The following is a 10,771-nucleotide window of genomic DNA, read 5'->3' on the forward strand; positions in this document are numbered from 1 at the left end:
CTGCAAAAGTAGCATATGTAGTGACATAGAGTATATGCCTGTTTAAAACCAGTTACCTTAACGAATGCCGATTATGTTATAAGTATAATTAAACAGTAAAGATTGGTTAACAAAAAAGAAATGTGTCTTCAAACATATAGTAGTAGTGACAAGTGACGCGTATCCTGTAGGATGCAGTTAATAATGTTATTTACATATAGAATCATAGAATCATGCACAGTTTTCAAAAATGCATGAGTTTTAGTCTAATTCTTCCTTTCTTTTTTTAATTACAAAATTGTAGACAAAATACATTCATCTCAAAAAAGATTTCTATTAGATTAAGCTACTAGCTAATTTCCATCGGCAGTCCCTGGGCAGGTGAAGGGAACAATAAAACACAGAGCAAAAACTAACGTCACCACTACAAATCGGCCAACATCCTATTAATACCCACGCCGACGTACACAGATGTGCGCACACACATAACACACTTCGTAGGAGTAAACGCATAAAATAGAAATCACAATAGTATATACATACTGTATATCCACAGTTAAAATCCTTTTTTTTTGTACTTGACTGGCAGGAAGCTTATTCCATTCTTTAATCCGCAATAGAATCTCATCTTGAAACTCTGCTCATTTGCTCAGAGTGGAGCTGAACAAGTTGTTCAACGGTGGAAGAGCAGAATTCTGAATAATCCTATGCACTAAATGGACATTTGAGTACCAATTTTAGCTGTCAAATCTTAATATTTTATATTCAACAAGAATATCACAATGTTGATTGTCATGATTTCCTGTCTAGGACTTTAAGGGCTTGTTTTTGTAGAGTCATAACAGGTTTTAAGACTTGCTTGTCTGTGACCAACATGATATGCAGTAATGATTTTTTTTTTTCATCATTGCATTCAAGTATGTCTTAGAGACTTCAACTGTTAACAAATTCCCAATATTCCTGTCATGTTATATTTATTGTGGCATGGAAAAATTGTGCAATGCCTATGTCCATCTAGAGCGTCCAGGGAAAGTCATTGACCTGAAACTGACTGGCTCCAGCTACAGTAGCCTGAGTCTATCATGGACCAAACCAAAGGCAGTGACAGGAGTGGAGGATGAAGCCAAGGGCTACTTTGTGGAGATCCGACCAATCGAGAGCCTTGAGTGGAGTAGATGCAACGTGACTGCCGCCATTCAGACATCCTTCAACGTGATTGGTCTGAAGTCCATGGCCATGTACTGGGTCAGAGTGATCGCCACCAATGATGGCGGAGAAGGAGAGCCGCAGGGTTTCGACAATTACATCATCGCCATGCCTCCTCCTGGTTAGAACCGCTCAGATTTTGCACAGCATTTGATTTGAATCACAGACCATTTTGAATGCTGAATTTGATATCTTAGAGAAACATTTGCTTTCACTATGTATGGATAAGGAAGAGGTTATAAATGATCATCAGCCATCCCATGACAAAACATTTTTTAACCATTTTAATTTTAGCGATTTTAGTAAAGGTTTGTTACACCCTCAAAAAGGTGCTTAATACTAGTCATCATAATGAAGTGTCTGTTTTGTGCATTCACTGTTAAAATGGATCTTCGATATGATTACCTGCTTTGTATGGATCAGCTGCTGTTTGTGAATCATGAAAAGATTTTGAATATCATATACTTTGTCATCTCTGTCTCCTCAGTAAAGCCTCGGCTTACCGATAAAAACCTGAAAACCCTTATGGTCGTAAGAGCAGGAAACACAGTCCGAGTCAATATCAACTTTGAGGTAGTACTTTATTGTTTTTAAATAATGCAAATCCGCTTAAATATACGATTTTGGTATTTTGTGTACTTTGAGGTCAATATTAGAAAGTAAATGAGCAAATTGATACAAAAAGAAAAAAGTAAATGTTACGGGTCCAATATCTGTAAATGTTATATTCGCCATAACACTTGCTCTTCTTGTGCCAGGCCTCTCCGATGCCAGATATCACCTGGCTGAAGGATGGAGCTCCACTGGGTCATCACGTTACTGTCACCAACTCACACAAGGGTTCCCAGCTGCTTATCCCCACCTCTGAGCGCACAGACACAGGCATCTACACCATCGTCATCAAGAACATCGTCGGCCAGGAGACGCTCAACCTCGAGATTAGAGTGACAGGTAGTTCTCACACTTGCAATTATGTTTCAAAATGTTTTCTGTATGTCTTGCAGTATTTCCGTATGTCTTCAGTGAGCAATTCGTTTCAGTCCTTCTATGTGGAAAGCTTAGATACTACAGTCCAGTTCATCCTCTTTTAGTCCTTCTTCCATCAGTCACGGAAGGACGAAAGGAAGTAGGCCTAAGTGCGCTACCACTCAGATGAATAAAAGAAAGTGCATTTAGCTACTTATATGCTGACATTCCTTGTACCTGTAATCCTATTATTTATTCTACTATTTAACCTTATACACAATCTTCCTGTCTATTACACTGTAAACCCAGACAGTTCTACTAACTCATTAACATTATGTATTCAGTACTTAAAACCTGGTATTTAGTTGACCCAACTTAAAATGTATTAGTCTTCTGAGCAAGTGCAGACGTTTTAATTGTATTGGAATGTATTTGTTTGAGTTAACATTGCCTGATAACTCAAAAATGTTTAGTATCTGACGTCATCAACGTCGTTGAGAACACCATTGCGAAGCTCTTGTGATGAGAGACGGAGACAGCAGACTTAAGGTAGAGGACTCGTTTAGTAATCCAGAGGTTGGAAGGTTGCTAGTTTGATTCCCAACTCCTCCTTACCAAGTGTATAAGTGTGAACCCCTAAACTGCTCCTGATCTATGAATGCAAAATTCCTTGTAAATCGCCTTGGATAAAAGCGTCTGCTATGTCACAGATGTAAATTAAAATGCAGTGGCAACACTGGGAAGGCGGTCGGCCAATAACAGTTCTCTCTACAGTAAGAGCTTGCGCAAGAAGATACCCTTTCAAAAACTTGTAAGGGCATAATGACTAGTTTGCGAAAGACCCAGAAAAACACAAATATCTGACAAGGCTAAATCCTTCACGATTTTGGAATAATATGAGTTCAGAGAACTCAAAAATCATTATAGCCGATGTATCATTTTTGAGTTAAGTTTACTTAAAAAAAAAATATGTGTACTCAAATTTTCTTATGTAATCGGTTACATCAAAAGTTTTGAGTTCTCTGAAAGGTTTACAGTGTAGATGCTTTCTTCATAGATTTTGCCATTGATTTCCATTCCCTTCATGCTGTGTGTTTTAGATGACCCCAAGCCTCCAGGCCCTGTGGAACTGGGGCAGAACGTCCAAGACACGGTCACCCTCTCCTGGGTCCCGTCTCCAGACGAGAAGCGTGATGATCGGCTACACTACTTGGTGATGAAGCGCGACTCCGTCAAGCGTACCTGGCGCACCGTGGGTGACCACCTCTTCAACAACAAGTTCACTGAAGGCAACATCTTGCCAGGCCGAGAGTACAACTTCCGGGTGTTTGCAAAGAACGACATGGGCATGTCAGAGCCAGTAATGGCCCCAACGTGGGGCACTGCGGTAAAGAAAGGTTTGTGGACAGAAGATGGTTTCCCTTGTAGTCTGAATGTATTCTGCCCAGGTACCTGAAGGTTGCCTCCACCAGGTATTCACAGAGGCATATTATTTAAATTCCATGATAACTTTAATATCAGGGTTCAGCAGTGATTTTCAGTGTTGTGTCCTTTGTAAGTAAACTGAAACAGGTTGTCCCTCTTCATTTGTTAGTATTCTACCTACTGCTTTTTACTCCATAGAAAACACTCTCACTGTGTAATTTAATTTAATCTATATTTTCAAAGGGAATGAGGGTCTACCATCACACCACTTACAATACGACACTAAAGTGACACAGTTCAGTGATTGAAGTTAGAGGTGGTGAATAATACTCTGGTGGTGATGTGAAAACATGTAAATGCACAATTTAAATTGACACAGCATGAACTATTCTGTGTGCATATAACGCACTTATATTCTATAAGCTATCTTTTATAAATATTTACAGAACAGAAAATCACTTAAGGTGCCTCAATCTGTAGTGCTGATTTCAATGTATTTTTTTGCCCTGCCAGAGAAATTTACCCTCAACTTCCCTGAGTCCAAGGCCCTAGACTTAGAGTGTCCTCCAAAGTTCCTGGTTCCTCTGAAGCTGCACACTGCGCCCCAGGGCTACGAGTGCTACATGAGCTGTGCGGTGAGCGGGAATCCTAGACCTCACGTCACCTGGTACCGCAACAACGTCAGTCTAAACACTGATATCAACTACTACATCTCCAACACCTGTGGCGTCTGCTCCATGCTCATCTTAAGAGTTGGCCCCAAAGACACTGGAGAGTACAAGGTGGTGGCAGACAGCCCTCTGGGGGTGGCAGAGTGCACCACTCAACTCACCGTCCGGGGGTAACTACACTCTACAACGTTACACATCATTTCCGTTATCATGTCATCAATTTTCAATAATTTCTTCATAGCTTGGCAAAAGCAGCCGCTTCATTGTATTTCCAACTCTTAGTGTGAGACTTGTGCTACTGTAAAATGTATGTCATTTATTCATCTTGTTTTACAGAGTAGAAGATGTTTCGCTCTGAAGACGTGCATCATTTTTCCTGGCTGATTTCAAAATGAAGGACAGAGACTGTAAGCCTAGCTGATATTGCGGAGGTTCAAGTCTGTATACATCAAGAAATGTTTTCCATGTCTCCATGGCTTTATTAATGCATTATTAGAACAACATTACAATATTCTCACCGGAATAAAAGTTTTCTGAATTTGCATAAGTGATTTTAGTTGAATCACAACATCAGATTATGGATGTTTGATTGAATAAATAATTTTGTGTCTGAAATAAATCGGTCTTCTGAACAAAATCTGTACCCAAACTGCATTCTGCATTCTGCATTCCTTTATTGTGTATTGAGTCTGCAACAAGTACATAACAATAGCACAGAGTTAGACAATAACAACTCTCATACCTCTGTTCAAAGAATTTATTTTAAACCAATTGCAACGCATCCTCAGGCATTAAAATAAGGCCAGTGGATGAGATGATATACTGCCATTGCAAATTCTGTATGGTGGATAAATAATTAAAGCAATCAAGAAAGCAAGATCTTCCCCACCATTTTGTGCTTTTGTCTCCTGAGCTATGTGACTCTTAGAGTCTACCCTGAGTCTCTCTCCAGTGGAAATGCATTCAAAATCAGGACTTCCTGTTCCAGATGGCCAACTTCACTCTACAGCAGAATAGTGAATTCTTGCTATCCTACCCCTTACTTTAGTCTAAACTTGCATCCAAAGACATTCACCACATTCCCAGCAGCCGCATGGTTCCAAGCTCTGCAGATGCCTAATAGCATTCATTAAAGGCTACAGTGAAGTTGAGATACAGCACAAATATTCCATTACATGGGGGGTTGTGCTAGCATCAGCCATGGTGTTATTTTAATCAGTTTAGTTGCTGTTACTGCTGTAACACACTGCTATTTCCATGTGTTGTTTGTAGGCTACCATTCATAACTCGTGCCAGTGTTTTACTGATGTAGACCTTTGTGTTTATCGAGGGAAGACCGCATGTAATAGATGGGGAAAGTGACACTTGCTTATCTGCACACAACTTACAGGACGTTAATATACTGTATTGTCAAGGCTCTAAAGACTTGAGCACTGACACCAATGCAGGTTAAAGTGAGTGGGAGATGTTGCTTTACAATCTTCACAAGACTATGGCAGACTTTACTTTGTTAAGGAAAATGTGGTACAGTTAGAGTATATTTGAAACAAAAATGCACACATGTTGTGTGTAAATCACGCAATGCAAGAGATGATTTGGCTCCAAATATGATTCAGTTATAGTTTTTAATGGAAAGCCTGGAATGGAATGAGGTAGGTTGGATTATGTTCAACTGAGACAAATCCTTCGGACCTTTTTGTAGTACCAGTTTATCATAAATCATAATGTGTTTCTTGCTTTTCAACGTCTTTATAACAGATAGCTTAAAGGTTACACAGACAACGGACAACCCAATATAGCCAAAGTCTAGGGACTACTGATGATGGGTCTAATGAAACTACTCTGACCAAGTCAATATGTCTAAAAATACCCTTGAAAATCACAGGCAATAAATGATGTTGCATAGAATGTTATACTAATCTTGCTATGAAAATGCTTGTAAACCTACTGATAAGATAATCCCACGGGTTAAATCGGACCGGGCTCAGCCATAGCATATGCTCTTCAATTTTGACAGGTCGCCTCAAATTGTCGCAAATTATCCATCTGGTAGATTAAGATGCCGGACAATCTCAAATTAGAATTAAAATGTCAAACTATCGTGGTTTGACCGGAATATAAGAGCAATGCAAATTACATCATGGGTAGGTAATGCAACTAGATTTCCTATTATCTTATTAATTAATGTCTATGTGTATCTTAATGTTGTATAATGTAAATTAATTCCCTATTAAGTTAATTACTTAAAGACTGTTCCATTCATATTAATTAATTTGTACTAATACTCCCTCCTTAGAGGTAGCCTAACACCACCATTCCCATAGCCTATTTGATACTGATACACAGGAGATTGCATTTACAGAAAGGTTTTCTTGCAGAGCAGAGGGTTATCAGTATAGATCAGATTTTATGTAGTCTGCCATTTGATATTAACCATGTCCACGTCTATGAAATTGTTAAAATACTTTAAAGAAAGAATTTGTGTGCTTTTTCTGTTCAAATGTATGCCTCTGTGTGTGTGTAAAAAAAATACAACCCGTGGACCCATGTCAGCCTTGACTGCACAGATTTGTTCGGTCCAGTGTAGCGTTTTATGGTACTAGGTAAATGTGTTGTTTTGCATTTTGTCCGTGTATTTCCGTGATTTGTTTGCTGATAGCAGTCAGTGCAACGATAAATTATACCAGCAGATGGAGGTAGTGTGACATGTAAAATGTTTATATTATAGGTCGAAATAGTAGTAGGCAATCACGTTCACGTTGGCTACAAGGGACACAATGTAAAGTCAAAATATTTCAAATATATATTTGTTATTTTCACCCAATTAAAAGATGATGACAAAGCTACCTTCAAAGTTTGTTCCTTTACGCTTTCCTGACTGAATATGAAACATGATGCATTTGGACTTTTCACACTTAAATACAACCTGTTGCATTTGTAGTAATAGTCCACTTGAACAGGAAAAACATGCTAAAGCAAGCATGGAGATCACTATCGTACTATCGCACCAGCAACATCATGACAGTTATTAAAATACGGTCGTACAGGCCCTACCTATACAACGTGCTCCCCCACGAGCCACGCCTCCTGAAACGCTGGGCTACCGGTGATTGTTGAAAACCAATGAAGGACCAGGGTTTCACAAAAGGCTAATAACTAGAGAGGACTGTCCCAACATTACACACTACACCAACTGCATACTGTACTGTAACGAGAGTGTTCCCTGCCGGACAACGCCATGGGTAAGCGCAAGGTCAAAAACAACGTCAAACAGGAGGATCAAGTGCCTCTTGTGCTGGATCCACCGGTGGTCAAAAGTAAACCGCGCAACCATTATGTTCTTCTGTGCTTTTTGTTATTGGTTGTCGTCGTTGGGGGTCCACTTCTCAGTTGGCTCTGTTATCAGCAGCAACAATCCATTGACGATTTGTCAGAAACCTTTACGTCCTTACAGAGGAAGTTTGTTAAGTTCCAACAACATGATGGGGCAGGGAACACACAAGTAAGTCTATTTTACAGTATATTCTATGCGATTATGTACAGGGTACAGAAATCCAAATATGTCCCATGACATTTTTTTTTGTTATTTTGTAATGTAGTATTCTGTAATGTGTATTCTTGTGAAATTCTGTAAAATGTGCGAGACTATCTGGTTGCTATGTTACCATTTAATATAGTACTGGTGGGCCATGCCTTGTATTTCTTGAGATTAACTACACGTGTGATGAGTAGAATGGTGTGGGGTTTCTTGCTATTAATAGAGGTCTTGTCCTAGGATCCTTTTACTGCTTAGCTACTCATCACATTGGAAGGACCTGAAATGTCACTCCAATGGGAATGTACAATGTGATTGCTTATTTCAGCAATCAGTAGTACCACACATTTTATGTTATACATAAACATCCGGTTGAGGGATTACACTTACTTGAGATTCTTCCCTATATGACCATGGCCTGCATGGTCTCTAAAGAAAGATGTTTGCTGATAGTGTAAGCCATTTATCAGGATTCTTTATTTCACTTTTAAAAAGCAACGTTTAAGCTATGTCATCCTCTTGCAGTTGGAAGGCATTAGTCATGTGGAAGAAAGGCTGCTGGCTCTGGAGCAGGCACAGTCCAAGGCCCAGAAGCAGGCAGAGATGGCCATGACCGCTACCGCTACCGAGCAACTGAACGATTCGGACCTCCGTGCTCAGGTGTTGGCCCTGCAGACTGAGATGACTACAGCGCTGAACTCCAAGATTGCAGACCTGCAGCAGATGGGAGTGTCAGTGGCTGCACTGAGTGCACTTCTCACGAACCAAGGAAAGGAGCTGGAGGCGGTGAAGCAGAGCATAAGTGACATTCTGAGCTCCAACTCCCAGCTTGCCCTAAGCATCTCCAGCATCTCCAGCAGTATCACCAGTGCGGCATCCCAACTCGACCAGCATGGTGTTGCTGTAGACGACATGAGTATGCAGCTACAGGGGCAGGCCGATGACATCCATAGCCTCAAGGAAATTCTCTCTAGTCAGCAGGCATCACTCGAGTCCAACGGTCAGGAGGTGCTGGAACTAAAGTATGTAGAGAATAAAAGCACAAAACAGCAAATGAACTGGACTTAGGAAAACCTCTTTCATTTAACACACTAGCACAGCACAGACACTTACAACATGTTCATTGGCACATGCTGATTTATTGCGTAGCCTGGCATCATGATGATGGATTGGTATCTAAGAATGTATTATCACAAAACCTGTTTTTAACTGTTTGGCCTTAACGTGATGATTCTAGAAATATTGCAGCTGTTGACCACCCCTTACCCCTGTGCACCAGGAGTCTGTTAGTGATGGAGCGGATGAAGAGGAAGAAATCCCTGAATAAGCAACTAAGAACTGTACAGGAGAGCTTAACAGAGCATAGCCAGGTGATAAAGGACACACATACACAAACACAGTTTTTGTAGACGCAAATGACATTCCCCATGAGTAGTTTTATTTATTTATTATTAGTTTACATGTTGTATATTGTACTGTTTTGTGCGTTAAATGCAATTGCTAAATTTACTATGTTCTGCTTTATAGTTTCTCCCTGGTAGTATGTCAGCAGCTGAAGAGGAAGCTGCCACAGCTCCAGAGGAGACACAGGAACCCGAGGAGCTATCTAGCGAGCAGGTAGACCAAGAAGCTGAAGAAGAAACACCCAATGAAATAGCCGAGGAAGCCTATGAAGAGGAGGTGGCAGTAGTAGAATCTGAATCCATGGAGGAGGCAGCTGAACCTGATGAGGAAGCAATAGATGAGGCTGCTGATGAAACACTGGGGGCAGAAGAAACAATTGACATCGTAGAGGAAACAACTGGAGAAGCGCCACAAGAGCCAGAAGATGTTTCTGAGGAACCACTGGAGAAAGAGCAAGAAGAATCAGCTGATGTTGTGGAGGAACCCACAGAAAATCAGATGGAAGAAACAGTAGATGAAGTGACAGAAGAAGATATTGCAGAAGAACAGGCCGACGAAGAATTTGCTGAGGAAGGTACAGAAGAATTTGCGGAAGAGGAGGCAGATGAAGACGAATCAGAAGAAGAAGAAAAAGGAGAAGAAGAAGAGGAAGAGGATGAAACTACAGAAGAACTGTCAGAAGGGACAGAACGTTCTTTAGATGATAACTCTGTGGACGACACTACAGAGGAACCATCAGAACATGATGAAGAATCTACTGAGGACAATTTTGAGGAGGACTCTGTTGATGAGCAGGCTGATGCTGAGGAGGAATTAGTTAAAGATGATTTTGAAAAGGAACTTGAAGATGAGCTATCAGAACATTTACAAGAATTTGGAGAAGATGTCACAGAGGAAACCACAGAGGAGGCACGAGAAGATGCGGAATATGATGAAGATGATTTTGCAGAGTTTGAATAGTTTAGAAAATAAGGCTTCTCTTCAAAAGAGAAAGATAATGAAGCATTAAAACCAACATGGCTGAATCAGTCATTTCTTTTGATACATGTTCATCATAATTTGTTTAGAAATTATGTCAGGCAAAAAAATAAACAATATTTTTACGTTTGTTTTCAAGAGAAACTCTTTTTTTTTTAGTCAAGCTGATGGCCCTGCCTTAGTTGTCATTTTTGCCTCAAAGAAGATAAAAAAATGTGTAAAATGCACAAAACAACCTATTTACATGAGTAATACTGTAATCACTAGAACTGTCGGCAGAAAAAGCCTTAAATATCATGACTGTAATGATTTTATCTTTAATCTCCCTGAGGTTAGAAAATAAAGCTAATTTGTATGTTTTGTACCATTTGTTTTGTGGTCATTCGAATGTTGTGGCCTATATTGCCCATATCACAGCCCTCTTGCTACCCTCCTTGTGTTGCTCCCACCCCCACTCCCTGATACTAATACTGTCCCCACGTTGCCATTTCTGGCGGCAGCTCTGAATACTGCTGTATGGCAGCCAATCTTACCTCATTCAGGCCTGTAAGAGATGTTTATATAGTTTGTGTTTTGTATGCACAATAACTGTGTAACTGCAGATACT

The 10,771-nt window shown here is 40.1% G+C and overlaps 2 protein-coding genes across 5 annotated transcripts in view; both read left to right on the top strand.

Annotated features, from left to right (window-relative positions):
* The window catches only part of LOC308371306 (immunoglobulin-like and fibronectin type III domain-containing protein 1), a gene marked incomplete at its 3' end in the record, with an annotated part of 62,022 nt that extends 57,205 nt beyond the window's left edge, over window positions 1–4,817 (top strand). For 2 of the 4 annotated variants that reach the window (XM_080846154.1, XM_080846156.1), the window contains 6 exons: window positions 998–1,306; window positions 1,673–1,758; window positions 1,944–2,136; window positions 3,252–3,548; window positions 4,090–4,417; window positions 4,589–4,817. In XM_080846154.1, the coding sequence (XP_080702280.1) occupies window positions 998–1,306; window positions 1,673–1,758; window positions 1,944–2,136; window positions 3,252–3,548; window positions 4,090–4,417; window positions 4,589–4,631 (1,256 nt within the window). Of the gene's footprint in view, window positions 1–997; window positions 1,307–1,672; window positions 1,759–1,943; window positions 2,137–3,251; window positions 3,549–4,089; window positions 4,422–4,583 lie in introns of those variants that run through there. The other 2 variants (XM_080846155.1, XM_080846157.1) reach the window with 2 other exon arrangements.
* Window positions 4,818–7,378: 2,561 nt separating this feature from the next.
* LOC308371432 (uncharacterized protein) lies at window positions 7,379–10,528 on the top strand. The gene is made up of 4 exons (XM_080846328.1): window positions 7,379–7,749; window positions 8,308–8,804; window positions 9,062–9,152; window positions 9,310–10,528. The coding sequence occupies exons 1-4, from the start codon at window positions 7,486–7,488 to the stop codon at window positions 10,144–10,146; spliced, it is 1,689 nt and encodes a 562-aa protein (XP_080702454.1). The 5' UTR covers window positions 7,379–7,485; the 3' UTR covers window positions 10,147–10,528.
* The last annotated feature ends 243 nt before the right edge of the window (window positions 10,529–10,771 follow it).

The sequence above is a fragment of the Sprattus sprattus genome, assembly GCF_963457725.1.
Source record: "Sprattus sprattus genome assembly, chromosome: 10".
Taxonomy (NCBI): Eukaryota; Metazoa; Chordata; class Actinopteri; order Clupeiformes; family Clupeidae; genus Sprattus; species Sprattus sprattus.